Raw genomic sequence first — 18,802 nt, 5'->3', positions numbered from 1 at the left:
TTTTTCCGGCCGCAGCGATGTCGGAGATTTGATGTTTTACCTTATTGTTGATATTCACGGTAGACTCGTGAAATCGTCGTACGGGGAAATCCCCACTTCATCGGTACCTCGGAGATGATGTGTCCCATCGCTCGTGCGCCGATTATAACACCACGTTCAAACTGACTTAAATCTTGATAACTTGTCGTTTTAGCAGCAGTAATCGATCTAACAACTGCGTCAGACACTTGTTTTCTTATATAGGCGTTGCCGATCGCAGTACCGTATTCTGCCTGTTTACATATCGCTGTATTTGAATATGCATGCCTGTACGTTTTTTGGCGCTTCAGTGTATGGACAGTAGGATAGGACTCACTAAGATGGACATAGTTTATTGTGGGTGCATACCTAAGGAGTTTTAAAAGGATATCAGAATGTCATCCATGGTAAAAGGTACAGGAGTTGTTCGTCAGAAGAAAATCTAGCCCAAAAGCCACATTTAGGTGCTTACAAGTATGTTTGTGTTGGGAGATGATTGATTCAAAGATGTTAGGCTGATGGATCGGTAGGAGGAGGTTCAACGGTAGGTTTGTCGGATTTAAGGAAAAGTAGGAAATTTGAAGTTTTCGACGGCTATGTGAAGGATCACACCGTAGAGGCTTGCAATGATTTTTAGGGAGAAGCAGGGACAGGCTTTCAGGTGGCAGTATGAATCAGTAGTGGCCTGGAGCAATATTTTGTATTTTGTTTAGTATTTGTACGGTCTCTTGTATTGTCACTGATATATTGTCTGTTTGTTTTACGTGCCTTAGGCAGTGGAACTAAGAGAGAGCTGGGAGAGCTGGTGTATTAATAACAGCAAATGGCAGCTTGTGGAAGTGGTAAGCAGTTCACAGTTGCTTCAACAACCGCAGATGGTGCCTTAGCAAAGGAGAGTGAGGAAATAAAGATCATAGCAAAATTGGAAATGATGTTTCCTGTGGACTATGTAATTCAATATTATAAACCACCGTCAGTTTCAAGAAAGAAGATGTGGAATAACTTAGTGATTGTTTTCTTGTTGAAACAACGATAACAACTGGTTGAATACTAAGTGCAGAATAGAAAACATCGGAGTATGGTATCAGTGCTTTTTGAGTAGTAGCGTATGCAGTAACAAAAATAAAATGTCAAACTGGATTAAATTTCTAAAGATTATGACTCCTCTTGAAACATTCAGTACTCTACATTACCCGACACTAATGGGACAATTGACTGCACATGTGTCTCAGTCAAACAAACTGCATGTACATGGCGACATCAACAGAAAGTGATTGACAAGCTTTAAAGCTTCCAAACTTATTTTTGCATGGTCTGAGGGACTTTGGCCATTCACTTACATAATAAAATGAAACTCCTACAGCCCCCTCCCGCCCTCCCCCCCCGCCCCCCTCCCCCCCAATGGGCTTACAGTTCTTTCGTGAGTTGGTGCACACCACATACGGGACCCCGAGCTATTGCAGTCCATTCTTCCTTCCTGAGCTGCATTTCCTTCACCTTGCCACTCCCTCTCCATCGTGGCCCCTTTCCCACTGTCACCACCTTCCCCTCTCTTGGTGTTTTTAGTTATGTCAACCTGGCTATCCTCCTGGTTCTCTGTATTCCTTGCAGTTTTCTTCCTCTTTCGTCCTTTTTGGCATTTTTGGCCCCATTGTGGTTTGTCATCCACTTCCAAATTTTCTGTCTTTAGTGTGGGCCATTTGGAGAAGAACTCCCTCCGCAGCGTCAACAGCTTGGATTCCTCTACCCACTTCCTCCCCCTCTTCATTCTCCACAATGGCTCCCCTCTCCCCCCTGATAGGTAACCAGCTTGTGTAGCCAGTCCATTTGGTGGCACTGTTATGTACTCATCTGCTGCCAAAATCTGGTTGTTCTCAAACGATCATCTCTTCAAAAGGTATCAGATCACTGAATGCTACTTTGTATGACCCTGCAGCCTTCCCTTCCCCGGATATGCCCTTGGAGGAGGGCCAGGCTCGCCATCTTGGGATGAAACACTTTCCCCACTACCTGGTCTGTACTAGATAGGGGCACATTCACAACCACAAAACCGTTGTTTATTGTAGAGAACATCGAGGATAAGTTTGGTGAAGTGGAATCTCTCAATAAGATGCAGTCAGGCTCCCTGTTGATTATAGCTTCTTCTGCCACCCAATTTACAGCCCTTCGTGCTTGTGATCGCCTTGGCACTTGGCTACAGCCCAGTGTCTATTACCCCCCACCAGTCCCTGAATATGGTCCAGGGAGTGATTTCTCATAGGGACCTTTACCTGAAAAGTGACGAGGAAATCTGGGCTAATCTGGAGTGATTCGGCATCTTCAGTGTCTGCAGAAGGGTCATGACAATTGCAGAGATACCAGTGCATTTATTCTGGCTTTTGAGGAAGATATCCTCCCAGAGGAGGTCGAGGTTATATTTTACCAATATGATGTGAAATCGTACGTCCTGCCACCAATGAGGTGTTTTTGGTGCTTGGGTTTTGGGCATATGTTTTCCCACTGTACACTGAATGCTCTGTGTGGTGACTGTGGCCATCAACTCCATTATCTGACGCTCAGGCCCGCCAAAAATATGACTAACTTCACCTTGTGTCGATTTCTTCTATTTTTGCCTCTGTTACGTCCTTTCCCCCTCCTACTTCATACTTACCCCATCCCCATGCCTCTGCCATCTCCCCCTCCTCGGTGGTTCTCATGCCCTGCCCTCCACGTGCCACTACCTTCCCAAACCAAGAAATTGACCCTCCTTCTACAGGCCCACCAGCAATTGAGTTCTCCCCGGATCCCATCCCCAGCACCTCTCAGGCCTGCTATCACAACTTGGCCATGGGACACACCGTCTGTGTGCCTCATGGTCGCCTACTCTCTTTCAGTTTTGGATCTGGCGGAAGCCTCCTCTCCCTTGTGCCCTGTCATCCTCAATCTCCGAAACTGAAGAAGAAGAAACATAAGTCCCAGGACAAGGCCCTCTTCCTGGTGCCCCCTGAGTCTGACATCTTATTTATGGATGTCACCCCATCCTTGTCGGTGGCGACCACTGACCAGGCGACATGACTTCCCCTAGGCTTCTTTATGGCTAACCTGGACTCTCACAGCATGTTAATTCACTGGAATGGAACAGTTATTACCGTCTTGCTCTTCAAGAAACGTACTTCCGTGATGACAACTGTCCAACGCTTAACTGTTATCGGGAGTTCTGTCACAAATGTGCCAGCGCTGGAATAGCGTCTGGAATGGTCTGGTTCACGCTGATACCATTAGTGACTGGTTCCCCTTCATACTAACCGGAAGCAATAGCGGTATGAATGCAAACGAACCCAGCAATCATCATTTGCAATGTCTACCTCCCTCCAGGTAGGTCACTTCCTTATGCTGACCTACCTCTCTTAATACAGCAACTCACGTCCCTGTACCTTCTCCTTAGGGACTTCAGGGCACACTATCCCCCTGTGGGGGAGTGCCACTTCGATGGGTAGTGGTCTTCTAATTGACCAACTTATTACTGACTTTAATTAATGACGGTTCCCGTACCCATTTCAGTGCCGCTCTCAGCACCTTTTCTGCTATCGATCTCACAATCTCCTTGCCTGCTCTTGTGGCTTTCCCCACACTGGTTACGCCGTAATGATCTTTGTGACAGTGACCACTTTCTGATGATGCTATCTGTGGTGTGACCGCCAGACACCACACTTGCTAGGTGGTAGCCTTTAAATCGGCCGCGGTCCGTTAGTATACGTCGGACGCGCGTGTCGCCACTATCAGTGATTGCAGACCGAGCGCCGCCACACGGCAGGTCTAGAGAGACTTCCTAGCACTCGCCCCAGTTGTACAGCCGACTTTGCTAGCGATGGTTCACTGACAAATTACGCTCTCATTTGCCGAGACGATAGTTAGCATAGCCTTCAGCTACGTCATTTGCTACGACCTAGCAAGGCGCCATTACCACTTACTATTGATGCTGTAACACATGTACCGTCAAGAGCGATGTTCACTAATTATGGATTAAAGTTAAGTATTCCAGCAGCTACGTACGTTTTTGGCTATTCTCATTTCCGTGTCCTGTTCCAGACCTCACGCCAGCCTGCGTGAGCTTAAACGCGTGCCTTTCGGCTTCCTCCTAGTGGGTTGGCTGTCTTCCCAGTCCACAACACTATCATTCCCCTGCCGCCACCAGGTAGACAAGCCCCAGCGCTGGACATTGTACAGAGCCAATTGGCTCTTATATACTTCAGCTCTTCGACATCTCTTTCTCGGATTGCATTGATAAGGTCATGCAAGACGTCTCTGCCACTCTTCTTCATGCTGGTGGCACTACTACCCCCTTTCCACGGGTCCCCCTCGTCGTCCAGCGATCCTGTGATGGGCCAAGGACGTAGCAGTCGCTATCCAGGACCGCCAAAGTACGCTACAACTATTTAAACCACACTATTCACAGACCAACCTTATCGCATTTTAGCGTCTATGTGCAAAGGGTAAACAGAGTAAAAAGAAATGCTGGGAGTGCTATATTTCCTCCCTGGGTGTGTGTGCCTTATTGTCGAACGTTTCGTCCAAGCTCTGTAGCCTTCTGGGCCGCCAGCAACAATCAACTGTTCAAGGTGTCATCCTAAAGGACGCTCTGTGTACTGATCCATCAGTCCTCGCAGAACGCCTCGCAGCACATTTTGCGACAGCGTCAGCATCCTCTTCCTATCCTGCTACCTTTCTTCATTATAGAATTCAGCTTGGTGGGGGTTGAAACAGAGGGGGTTTGTTTAGCTTCTGTTTTCATTAGACTGTTTATTCTATTCTGGAAACCATGTAATTCTTCTTTACTTTCACTAAGGATATCAATGTCATCAGCGAATCGTATAATTGATATCCATTCACCTTGAATTTTAATTCCACCCCTGAAACTTTCTTTTATTTCCGTCACTGATTCTTCGGTGTCGAGATTGAACACTACAGGCGAAAGACTACATCCCTTTTTAATATTGTGGAATTTGCACAACGCGATCCGGCGGCAAACACGTTAAGACTATTTACAACTTAGGTAAGTGATTAACATTGAAAGATCACAGGTGAAAGTAAGTATGATAGAAACCATTGCAAATGTGAAATGTTGTTACATTAATAGCCAGTGTAAAGCCAGAATGCTGAATGCAAGCACGCAAACGTGCGTGCATTGTGCTGCACCGGTGCCAGATGTCAGTTTGTGTGACGGAGCTCGATGCCTCTGGACTTGGTAGGCCAACAGAAGGACGGTTAATGCTGGTTCTGGATAACACTGCATTTGTCGACGGATGATGTCCCATACGTGCATGATTGGAGACAGATCTTGTGATCGAGCAGGCAACATGCCGATAACCTGTAGAGCAAAAAAGGGTTATCTGGGCGAGCGTTATCATGCTGAAAAACACCCCCTTGAATAGTGTTCATGAATGGCAGCACCATGGATTGAATCACCAGACTGACGAATAAATTTGCAGTCAGGATGAGTGGAATACCACAAGACTGCTCCTGCTATCATACTAAGTCGCATCCCAGACTGAAACTCCAGTTGTAGGTTCAATGTGTCTAGCACACAGACAGGTTGGTTGCGGAACCTCAACTGGCTTCCTTATAAGCAACATTCGGCCATCACTGGTACCGAGGAAGAACCAGCTTTCATCACAAAGCACAACAGACTTCCACCCTGCCCTCTAATGGGCTGTCACTTGACACGACTGTAGTCGCAAATGGCATTGGTTTGGAGTCAGTAGGATGCACGCTACATGGAATCTGGCTCTGAGCTGTCCTTGAAACAACTGATCAGTAATTGTTCATTATGTCACTGTGGTCCCAGCTGCTGCTCAAATTGCTGCCGCAGATGCAGTATGATGCGGCAGAGCGAGACACAGAACACCTCCTGACCACTGCTGCCAGTAATTATGCACTGTGGCAGCATCCCTGCCAAGTTCTTCTGTACTGTCGCAGGACGAATATCCAGTTTCTCGTAGCCCTGTTATGCGACCTCGTTCAAACTCATTGAGCTGTTTATAATCATGTAACTGTCGCCTTAAAGGCATTTTTCTCTAACTTCAACTCGCGACTTCGAATCACAAGACGACTAATTCTCAAGACAGCGACAGCATGTATTTAAAGTTCACCTGACTTTCATCATCATAGGGTAGCTACTAGCCCCACTCTCTTGAGACTGGTGTGAAATTTTAATAGAAACATATCTACCAACATTCGTTTATGTCGCATAATTGTTTCTTGGTGCTGCGATTTCTTTTTCCATCAGGGCATGAAAGGAGTCGGAGTATTGTGTTGTATGGGACAATTTAACCATTTTAAAGCTGCCCGGGTTGGCTGTTGGTGATGTGACTGAAGTGGAAACGCAAAGGACAACAAGAACTAAACAAAGACCAGGGAAACCACATATATTGATGGACACAGGCCGTCCAGCATTGCCAAGGATGGTTGTAAAACGTCGCATGAAATCAGCGAAAGGCAACCAATAGTCCCACTAGCACAATGATTATGTGTAGGGAGTTAAAAGTTAAAAAGAATGAGTTACAGTTCCTCATAAGCCACACATTTATGTAGTCAATGCTAAGCGACCCTCGGGTTGCTGTAAAGAGCGACGCTACTGGGCTGTGGATGCATAGAAACGAGTGAATTGGAGTGATGAATCACTGAATGATTTGGGTTTGACACCTGCCTGGGGAAGGCTACCTGCCATTATGTGTAGTGCCCACAGTAAAATACGGGGAGTCTGTATTATGGATGTTTTTCGTGGTTAGGATACGTCCCTCTACTGCTCTTTCTGGAGGACAGCCGATTAAATGCGCGTCCAGATATTCAGATTTAAGTTTCCTGTGATTTCCCTAAATCGCTCCATGGAAATCCATGGATGGTTCCTTTGAAGAGGTACGCCCCATTTCCTTCCCCTTTCTTGAAACATTGCAAGTCTGAGCTCTGTCTCGAACGACTTCGATGTCGATGGCACGTTAAACTATAATATTTATTCTTTGCGCTTAAGAAAATGCTCGGTAGGAACACATTTTACAGCTCTGTGCACTGCGTACAGTAGAGAAACAGTTCGGAGACGACGATTTTTTGTACCAGCTTGACAGTGCAATGTGGGGCAATGGACTATCCTGCCCAGAGTCCCGTCTTGAACCAAATGGAACACCTTTGGGATGAGTTAGCACGAAGACTTTGCTGGAGTGTCCAACATAGCTCCTGCTATGGAGGGAACATTTTCTGCAATTCCTCCAGTCATTCAAGATTCGTCATCGAGGATGCCCACAGCAGAGTTGAAACTGTCATAAATTCGAACGGTGGACACAACCCGTATTAATGCCCGCTAATAACTCTCTGGAAACTTTTCGTAAATTAACGCTACAGCCGGACACTGTGGCCGAGCGTCTCTAGGCGCTTCAGTCTGGAACGGTGCAGCTGCTACGGTCTCAGGTTCGAATCCTTCCTCGGGTGTGGATTTGTGTGATGTCCTTAGGTTAGTTAGCTTTAAGTAGTTCTAAGTCTAGGGGACTGATGACCTAAGGTGTTAAGTCCCATAGTGTTTAGAGCCATTTGAACCATTTTTTAATGTATACTGATAAGCGATGAACACCCAGAATTAGGTTTCCCATTGCTTCTCAAAATCCCCTCTGACTAAAGCTGCGATGGTTTCTTTTAAAATGACACGTTCCGATTTCTTGCTCACTCTTCCCAAATACGTGCATGTGTTACATGACCACTGACCTCGTCGTCGGCACAAGGATATGTATGTTCTAACCTTCCTTGCTTTCTTTATCCTTTTGTCTTGATACTGAAGGTCCAGGTGGGCTGAGCGTCAAACAGTGAGCTGATAGACATGTGATTTGACTGCACAGGTGTAGGGATGGTGGACGGCAAGCTGTGGCAGGAGCAGCGCGCCTTCGTGATGAGACACCTGCGCTCTCTGGGCTTCAGCGGGCCAGCCATGCAGGCTCAGGTGGAACAGGAGGTGCGCGCCCTGCTGGAAGAACTGAGTGACAGCCGTGGGAGGCCGACGCAGCTCAAGCAGCTGCTGCCACTCTCCGTGCTCAACGTCATTTTCCACTTCTGCGCTGGTGAGTGTGCCCAACCTTCCACTGGACTGGTACCTCCTCCTCTTCTCACACACACACACACACACACACATATATATATATATATATATATATATATATATATATAAAGTTGATGTAAACAAACAAGAACGAGATGATTGGTCAGCAGCCATAGCACGTGTACATCGGTGTTGTAACGCTATTGCAAGTAGGTCCTACATACGTATTAGATAATTTTTTACGATGTTACACTAAATGAAACTTAAAGATGTTCTAATGCGTGAAAAGTTACCAACGTTTTCGTTAATCGTACTTCAGCTACGTAGTCTTTAGTTCCATCTCTGTAATGTTGTGCTCTGACTGTAGCGTTGTTGATACATGCTGTGAAAATGACTGCCGCTGGTTCCTGCTTAGCATGGAAAAAAGTGCGTGGAACAGGGATAAAAGGTGGCGAGATACACATCGCTCTCAATTTTTTCGCAATTTTACAGAAAATAATTGCCTTTGGAGTTTCCTGAGAAGTTTCATAAATAAATAATGAAGTGAAGATATTTCAGTCAACGGAATGCAAAGCTGAATCGCTAGCGTTGTAGAATGGTAGGTTGACGTCCGTGGATCGCAGGTTTAAATATTAGTTTGGGCTTTTTTTCGTTCGATTTAGAATACCTATGTCTTTTAAATGTGAAACTTATCAAATATACGCTAATTAATACATATCTAATCACCATTTTTATGAAAAATGCACGTCTTCTTGTTTCTGGTCACATATTGTACACAATATCCCAGTTTTCATTCCAAATATATATTTCTAATTATCGATATTTTATAAGAGATTGATAATAAAGGTTGTTTAAATTAAGAAAGCATAAGAAATTTATTTTTAGAACAAAAATGAAAAATCAGATATTCTTCGTTTGGACTGTGCCCGTTGTTTTATACCACAGATGTGGTATTACACGAACCAGAGTAATAGGCGTCCTAGATACATGTTCAAAGTGTATGAAATCTTATAGGACTTAACTTCAACATGGTTCAGATGGCTCTGAGCACTATGCGACTTAATTTCTGAGGTCATCAGTCGCCTAGATCTTAGAACTAATTAAACCTAACTAACCTAAGGACATCACACACATCCAAGCCCGAGGCAGGATTCGAACCTGCGACCGTAGCGGTCGCTCGGCTCCAGACTGCAACGCCTAGAACCGCACGGCCACTCCGGCCGGCATAGGACTTAACTGCTAAGGTCATCAGTCCATAAGCTTACACACTACTTAACCTAAATTATCCTAAGGACAAACACACACACCCATGCCCGAGGGAGGACTCGAACCTCCGCTGGGACCAACTGCACCGTCCATGACTGCAGCGCCCTAGATCGCTCGGCTAATCCCGCTTGGCGTAGAAACATGGAAAACAATAATTCTCACGGCATCGAGCACACCGTGCAAATGCTGCATCCTTACAGTTGCCACGCTACCACTGCAATATGATGATCTGGAGCCATTTTAATGGATTTGTCGCGAGAAAGAACAAGACATTTAAGCTGCCAGGCGTGCTGGAATCGTTGCACGAAGCTTTGTCACACGTCACTGCCGAAGACTGCCGGGGATACAGAACGGCACATAATAAAAGAAGAGGAGAAAATATGGCATTTGGTTGGCTTCGTGGATTCTGTTCATTGCGATACTACGTTAGCTAAGAACGAGAACATTGCTGTGGTTTCCGTCTGGTCACCTAAGTAACAGGCAGTAGTGCTAGAGTTTTGCCGATTTCTGTTAATAATTAAACGACATTCGAAGCTATAGTGTACTGTGCTCGTGTCTTTTTACATCTTAACTGCAACTGCTCACGTCACTGAAGGTTAATAGGGCCAGCTAGCTGCTATGTGCTGTCCAAGTTAAATGGGGCGGTAAAGCTGTCGTCCCGTATTATCGCTCAGTCAAAAAAGGTTCAAATGGCTCTGAGCACTATGGAACTTAACATCTGAGGTCATCAGTCCCCTAAACTTAGAACTAGTTAAACCTAATTAACCTAAGGACATGGCACTCATCCATGCCCGAAGCAGGATTCGAACCTGCGACCGTAGCAGCAGCGCGACCGCTCAATCGATGAGCACGTAAAGCACAGTATAAAACGTATCCCTATTATCGTACTTGACTGTACTGGAGACAGCTTGGCTTCGCCTCCATGAGAAACGAAATCCAGTAAGGTTCCAGCAAACGCGGAAGAATACATTTTGTGATCTTTAGCTCAGGTTTTATTCTTATGACGAACACAGTAGAGGATTCACTTACAAAAACGGCCTTCGTTAAAAATACATATAAGATGCGGCGTGAGAACTTCCTCATTTGAAACATGCCGCACACAGGGGCCGTTTGCTATTGATGTGTGGGCTTGAGCCCATTCCACAGGGCGGGACGTAACTTTCCTTTTATTTTTTTTTTTTTTAAGTTAGTTTGACAGCGATCACGCTGCGGATGAGGAGGAGTACTTTTCCAATGATCGTTCCGTCATCTCAACCCGGCGTGCATTCTATGTGAATTGAAGATGGAGGGGGGAGAAAGGAAAGGGAAGTGAGGGGCTAATTGGCTGTGACGAGTGAAAACATGTCGCGTACCGGGACTCGAACCCGGGATCTTTCTTTTACCGGGCAGTTGCGATAACCACTGATCCCAGAGTTTATCGCAATTGGGTGAACTGTCTCTGCAGAATATTGGCCGACCCACATACCCACCTAGCGCCACCTACCTGCAGCCCCCGTCCATGTCCGCCATGCTCACAACTTTGAGAATCCCACAGGAGGTCGGACGTACTTATGTCTCCGCAATGAAGGAGTTGGATTCATTACCCATCGAGGCTGCTGTTGGCAACACAGACTGAGACTTGTTGGACGAAGTGGACCGAATGTTACGATTTGGACTCTCCAAATGCTTTGAACAGAACGAAGGCCGCCTTCAAAACAGCATTTTCAAAACCTAATGAAATAAAACTTTAAATGTAACTCTATGTGAAGTAAAGAGAATTAAACCGACATTTCCAACACAATCTGTTTTGTGGAATTTTTAAAATTTGGAAGTACCCGCGCCGCACCCTCTACTTTCCAGGAGAGCGAAAACAACTGCCTGACACCGTCCTTGCCGACCGAGTGGCCGAGCGGTTCTAGGCGCTTCAGTCTGGAGCCACGTGTCCGCCACGGTCGCAGGTTCGAATCCTGCCTCGGGCATGGATGTGTGTGATGTCCTTAGGTTAGTTAGGTTTAAGTAGTTCTAAGTTCTAGGGGACTGATGACCACAGCTGTTAAGTCCCATAGTGCTCAGAGCCATTTGAACCATTTTGACGCCGTCTTGTTACCATTTTTGTTGTCACTGTTGTTTTTGTTGTTGTTGTGGTCTTCAGTCCGAAGACTGGTTTAAAGGAGCTCTCCACACTCTTCTTATTCAGTGCAAGCCTTTTCACCTCCGAATAACTACTAAAACCCACATCTATTGGTACCTGTTTACTTTACTTGCCTCCTGGCCTTATCGTTTACGTCTCACTCCTGTACAAAGCTACTCTCCAGACAAATGCCTTCAGAAAAGACTTCCTAACATTTTAATTTATATTAGATGTTCACAAATTTCTCTCCTTCAGCAACGGTTTTGCTGTCATTGGTAGTCTAGAAGTTACACACTCTCTACTTCAGCCAGCGGAAGTTATTTTACTGCCCAAAAAGCAAAACTTAGCTACTTCTTTTCAGTATTTCATTTCATTATCTAATTCTCTCGCATCGCCTGGTTTACTTCGAGTACATTCTGTTACCCTTGCTACAGTTTTGTTGTTGTTCATCTTATATCCAGATTTCAAGAGACTGTTCATTCCATTCAACTGCAGTTTAAAGTCTTTTGCTGTCTCTGACAGAATTACAATGTCATCGGCAAACGGAAAAGATTTTATTCCGTCTCCCTGAACGTTAATTCTCTTCGTAAATTTTTCTTTGACTTCTTTCACAACTTGCTCAGAGTACAGATTGAATAACATTGGGGGCAGGCTACAACCTTGTCTCATACCGTTTTCAACCACTGCTTCCCTTTCATGCCGTTCACCTCTTGTAACTGCAATCTGGCTTCTGTACAAGTTGTAAATAACGTTTCGCTCACTGTATTTTACCCTGCTGCTTTCAGAAATTTAAAGAGTATATTTCTGTCAACATTGTCAAAAGCTTTCTCAAAATCTATAAAAAGCTGTAAATGTACCGGTTGGTTATAATTAAACACTCCCTATTTAACATGTTATAATACGGAAGCCAATTACCGTACGATTACCAAACTTGGCAGCATTAACATCAAGGACATGGTGAAGAGAAATAATGCACAATCAGTTCAGTTGAAACACTTTTAATGTGCTGCTACGGTACATCATACCATTACATACCGGTACCATTACTGCTACAAAAGGGGCTCAATACGGGCCCCTCAGTGTCCAGAAGAGTCTGAAAGTGCAGGATTGCATTTTGCACAGCAGAACGAAGTGTTTCCATAATCATGCTGGCTACCTCTCTTGATAAGTTGCGCTTCAGATCAGCACATGTGTGAATGTTCCCCTGGTAAACCCTGTCCTTCATGTAGCTCCACAACCGGAACTTACAGGGAATGAGATCAGATGATCGTGCTGGCCAAGCATTTGGAAACGATCGGCTGATAATTCGATCGTTTCCAAATCTGTTTCGGAGAAGCAGGTGAACTTCATGATCGATATGCGGTGGAGCCCCATCGTGTATGAACTGTTGAGTTCAATGCGCCTCTCTCCTGAAGTACGGGCATGACATGCTGGCGACGCATATCGCAGTAAAGCTGGCCTGATACACAGCACGTCTTTGGTCCTTGAGCTCCAACCTGTTTAAAAAAGAATGGGCTAATGACGAACGTAACCATGAACCCACACCATACGGTGACACATTCACCATACAGAGGAACTTCATGCACAGTGACTCGAGGACAAAAGCCCCACAATCGGCAATTCTGTGTGTTCACTTCACCTATTAGAGAAAAATGAGCTTCGTCTGTCCATAGGATGGCCAGAACCAGCCCTCGTCACCTTCAATCCCTGCGAGAAAGTGGAGAGCGAAATAAACACGTCGTTGTGCGTCCTGTGGTGCAAGCTGCTGGACGGTATGGATCTTGTACGGATACTATTTGAGAATAGTCGAAGCACCCTCCGTACAGTGGACCACGGGATATTCAGCTGTAGTGACACAGCACGTGCACTTCCTGACGATCGGGAATTGCGGGCAACGTTGTGTGCCATAGCAACAGCGATTTGATCAACCACCTGTGGTGCAAAGGGTCTTCAGTCTCTTCCCGGCGCGACGCCCAGGTCTCCAGTTGATTCGAACTACTCTATCATGCTCCACACAGCAGGTAGAGAAAGAAAACCCATCCGTAATCCTTCCAGACGGCGGTATTCGTGAAGTGCAGCTGCGGCATTACTGTTTTTTGTTTTGTTTTTGTTTTTCTTTTGTTGTTGTAATAGAGCTTTAGCAATAATACCCTGCTCCTTTTGTTCAAGCTCATGCTGACATGTCAACAAGTGCACTGCGACTGGTCAGGTGTGTGAGACTATGAATCACAGTGACTGTCCATGCACCTGGTGACCAAATTTGGAAGTGGGCGGTGGAAATCGTGCATTCCACACTCTGGACATTAATGATACCAAGTTTGGTACTCGTGCGGTAATTAGTTTCCGTGTTATAACTTGTTAAATAGGGAAAGTGTAATTATAACCACCCAGTACGTTTGCGATTCCGTAACGTATCTGTTGAGCTAAGTCGGTGGGCCACTACTGCCTCATGTGTCATGCCAAAGTTCTCTGGAGCCCAAACTGATGTTCCCTGAGGTTGGCTACGGCACCCTCCGTTGTGGTTCGACCTTTGTTGTGGCTCTCAGTATCGTTGAGGCACGCAAGCCACCCTGTCTCAGCAATGACTGTGGTTCATGGCGTATGCCATCCATTATAAAGTGACAGAAATAGAAACTTCTACACTGTAAAGTAACAGTGTTATATTTATCAAACTCTGTAGAGGTGTTCAGCATGCTGCGCGGGATTAGCCGAGCGGTCTAGGGGCTGGAGTCATGGACTGTGCGGCTGGTACCGGCGGAGGTTCGAGTCCAGCCTCGGGCATGGGTGTGTGTGTTTGTCCTCAGGATAATTAGGTTAAGTAGTGTGTAAGCTTAGGGACTGATGACCTTAACAGTTAAGTCCCATAAGATTTCACACACATTTATTTGTTCGGCATGTTTACACTTCCTAGCAGATTATACCTGTATGCCGGCCGAAATTCGGATCTAGGACCTTTTTATCCTATGCCTGTTGCGATACGCCCATAATGCATTATGAAGATTCCTTTCCGCGTGCACCTATTTAGTAAAATACAGTCTAAGGCAAAAAACAACAAACCACGAAGGAATTATCCGAACAGCACGGAAATCGGTAGATGTGATGTACGTGTAGAGCCAAATAAATCATAACAATTTCAGAAAAATCGGATGACTTATTCAAGAGAAAGGGCTTCACAAACTGTACAAATCGATATCGCGTTGGTCCACCTCTGACCCTGATGCAGCAGTTATTCGGTTTGGCATTGCTTGACAGAGTTGTAGGACATCCTCCAGAGGGAAATCGTATCAAATTCTGTCCCAGTGGTGCGTCACAAAGTTAAAATCCCGAGATGGTTGGAGGGCTCTGCCCATAATGCTCCAAACGTTCTCAATTAGAGAAATATTCGGCGAACTTACTAACCAAGGTATGGATTTAAAGCATGAAGACAGGCATTAGGAAGTCTCGCTGTGTGCGGGCAGGCATTTTCTTGCTGAAATGTAAGCTCACTATAGCTTGCCATGAAAGATAACAAAATGGGGCACAGAATATCGTCGACGTACAGCTGTGTTGTGAAGATGGCGCCAGTGACAGCCAAAGGGCTCCTGCTATGAAAGGAAATGAAATGGCTCTCCAGAGCATCACTCCGGGCCGTCGAGCCTTATGGCTGGCAACAGACAAGTTGGTATCCCACTCCCGCCCTGGTGTCTCCATACCTGTCTTTGCTGATCAGCGAGGCTGAGTTCGAAGCGAGACTCTTCACTGAAGACAATTCTACTCCAGTCAATGAGTTTCCAGGCCGATGACGTCTCTGTAGACGCCACAGACAGTAGTGGGATACTAACCTAACTGTCGCCTGTCATACACCCTGACAACCAGGAGTGCTTGTCTGAGTTGCTATTCCTTTTCGCAACAGGACACCACTGGCTCTCATCCACAGTACCCTTACAGCACAGCGGTACGTCAACGTTATTCTATGCTCGGTTTTTTTGCCCTCCATGTACATCCATCCTTGGCTTACATTTCATCAGGATAATGTCCACCTGCACATGGTGAGAGCTTCTACTGCTTGTCTTTGTGTTTTCCAAACCCTACCTTGGCCAACAAAGTAACCGGATTTCTTCCCGATTGAGGACATTTGGAGCATTATAGGGAGGGATTTCGACAATCTAACACGGTAATTAGACATAATTTGGCTTGGTATCCCGCAGGAGGACATCCAACAACTCTATCAATCAATGTCAAGCCGAATAACTGACTGCGAAAGTGCCAGAGACGGACCAACGCGTTACTGACTTGCTCAATTTGTGAAACTCTTTCTCTCGAATAAATCATTCAATTTTTCTAAAACTGTAATGATTTGTTTGCCCATACATGTACATCACACTTACCTATTTCTGTCTACTTCGGATAATCCTTTATGGTCAGGCTTTTTTTTTTTTTTGCCTTAGAGTGCATATATTCAGAACTGAAAATTCTTCTTAAGATACTTGAAGTTTCTTCTGGAAATTAAAGTTACATTCTTTGTCGTAAATTATGTGGTTATTGTAGCAATAGGATTTTACCTGCCGGTATAGCCGAGCATATTAATGCAACAGTTCCGGGATTTGGACAGGTGTCTTGGGCCTGGATGGCATCCATCCAGTGAATTAATGATGAGGGCTGGTGTGTCAGCCAGCCTGAATATGATTTAGGCAGGTTCCCACATCTGACGAGGTGAATATAGGCTGGTACCCAGATCTCACCTGTGTCACGCGATTCGCAAGCACTTACAAAAGGTTCACACACTTTCACATGGATAACATTACAAGCAGAACGCTGGGGAACACATATTTCTCCTGCTGGGTAACAGTATGGCAACAGGAAGGGCATCTGACCACCCTTTAAATTAACCATGCCAGTTATGTAAATAATCACAACTACCCTGTGTAGATGTGGGACAAAGGCGAAAGATAAAGGAGAAGACTGTAGTGTTAGAACCTTCATTTGGAATTTAAACTCTTCTCAGTACTACATGTCCTCTTTAATACTGGATAAAAAGTAAACTTCTCCTACACCATTTAAACAGAAGTACAAAAAGAATTCTGTTGCCAGAGAAATCAAATGAATCTATATATTCATTGTGAAATAAAAGATTTTCTTAAGGAACTAAAAATTGGTCCGTAGAATAAAAATGCGCTCATCAACATTTACTTTCTCATCACTTAAATACTGTCCTCATACAGAAATAATGCGAAATTAAGAACGCAAAATCTTCTTTTGCCTGATGAGAATGCTTTTTCAGAATGAAATTTCTTTTTTACTGTAGTTTAAAATAAAAGTGTTACTAGGGTAATAATCATCATATTTTATTTATCATTTTACAGTGACAAGTGCTGGTAAATATTCATTCCTTATTCCTTTCCAGATTTGATTTTGAGAAGTTATTTCCTACACTTGCATTGTGCCACACTGAAATTTCTATAATGACTTGTCCTCGTCCACCATGCAGAAATCAATAAATTTCCCAATTAGCCAACCAGAATCATGAATGCTCCTATCATAGCACAAAAAAGGCTAATATATCCTGGGCAGAGTTAGGGATGTATAATAAGGGAACTAGCTTTTTGGGTTATCTGGCAACTTCAAAGACACTTCTGTTAACTTGAGATGACACTTCACAACACTCAGTCATAAATGTGTGGAACATAACTCTGTAAAATTTCTTCCAGCCATTCTGTGTGTTCCCTCATTTCCCTGAAAAATACGATATTGTCTTCCATGTAAACCATACAGTGACATAGCTTCAAACCTCTTAACACTTCATCTAGCAACGACTAAAACGTGGCTAGTGCATTCTTTAAACCAAATGGCATTTGCTAGTATTGGTACTGCTTCCAGGAAGCATTAAACAGAGTCTTTGTCCAGCACTATTCCCAACTGATGGTAACCACTCCTCAGATCTACAGGGCGAACATTAATAAAATCCACAAACTGTAGGAAAAGATTCATGACTAGAAACAGAGGAAACTGGTTTATGAATTTGTGTCCACAAATGCATCATTGCCATTTTAGATGGCACTGACAAAGAAAAGTTCCTCTGACCACGTACCACGTGCTCCTTGAGTGTTGTAGGCTGTGTGATTGACACAGCATTCTCTAAGCAGCACAATAGTCCGGTATGCACGTCCAGAACAAGCCGTGATGTTGTTTGTGTATGGTCAAGCAGATGGCTGCACAGCAGTACCAAAACAAACACCCTCACACCCACCAACCACATCACACAACATTTTGAGCCCTTTTTGGGCATTTGTGTGGACATGGATCCTTTTAGACAGACAGAGGTGCGGGGAAGCAGCGGACTGTGCATACATCAGATTTGGAGGACTGGGCTCTGCAGGATATTGAGACAAACTGTAATACAAGCTCCAGGCAACTGGCCAACGAAAGTAGTGTATGCCAAAGTACGACTGTGTGTATTCTGCATAACAACCAATACAACCCCTATCACGTGCAATGAGTGCAAAGATTATCAGCAGCAGATTTCCCTCTATGGGAAGGATTTTCTTGATAGTTTTTGTACTAGACCATCACAATCATGGAATTACAGTCATCTGTTCTCCTTGGCGACGAAGCAACCTGTACCAGAGCTAACATTATAAATCTTCATAATCGTCAACTGAGGGCTACAGACAATCCTTTGGGAATGCTTGACGTACCTCATCAGGAACGATTCAGCATCAATGTGTGATCAGGGATTCTTGGCGATCACACACTAGGACCGGTTATTATTCCACGACACCTCAATGGACTTCTCGTGAAATATTATGCCTGAGCTGTTGAAGAACGTGCCTTTGGCAATACGACAGGTTATATGGTTTCCGCACGATGGAAATCCACCTCACTTCCACATTACAGTACGCTGACACCTCAACATCATCTTCCCCTGACGTTGCATATTGCATGGAGGACCTGTAGCATGGTCACCTAGATCAGTGGACATAAACCTCATGGATTTGTACCTCTGGGGCATCTGAAAAGTGTTATGTATTCTGAACTAATTCCTGATGCGCAGACCCTTCAACAGCCTGCTCACGACACGCGTGACGCTGTTTGAATGTACGAATGAGTATGGCAGTCCATGATGCGAAGTGTAAACGCATGGATTGCATCCCGTGGAGGCCACTTTGAATACATGTTGTGACATGGATGCGATGCTGCTCTTTACTATGTCTCGGGATGATTTGTTGTGATTTCACAGACTCCATCCATGTCTGGACACATGCTTATACGACCTTTTTCCTCTATTTCCAGTCGGAAATCCTTCCCTGCCGTTTATCGGTTTTATTAATGTTCACCCTACACAGTGGAAAATAATTTGCATTGACCAAGTT

The 18,802-nt window shown here is 44.8% G+C and overlaps 1 protein-coding gene across 3 annotated transcripts in view; it reads left to right on the top strand.

The window, feature by feature from the left end:
- The window catches only part of LOC126481447 (methyl farnesoate epoxidase-like), a 248,962-nt gene that overhangs the window by 70,507 nt on the left and 159,653 nt on the right, over positions 1–18,802 (top strand). For all 3 annotated transcript variants that reach the window (XM_050105215.1, XM_050105214.1, XM_050105213.1), the window contains exon 3: positions 7,881–8,099. In XM_050105215.1, coding sequence (XP_049961172.1) covers positions 7,881–8,099 — 219 coding nt within the window. The remainder of the gene's footprint in view (positions 1–7,880; positions 8,100–18,802) is intronic.

This window comes from Schistocerca serialis, chromosome 5 (assembly GCF_023864345.2).
Source record: "Schistocerca serialis cubense isolate TAMUIC-IGC-003099 chromosome 5, iqSchSeri2.2, whole genome shotgun sequence".
In the NCBI taxonomy this organism is placed as follows: Eukaryota; Metazoa; Arthropoda; class Insecta; order Orthoptera; family Acrididae; genus Schistocerca; species Schistocerca serialis.
The sequence above is the reverse complement of the archived record's forward strand: the minus strand, read 5'-3'. Positions and strand labels throughout refer to the sequence as shown.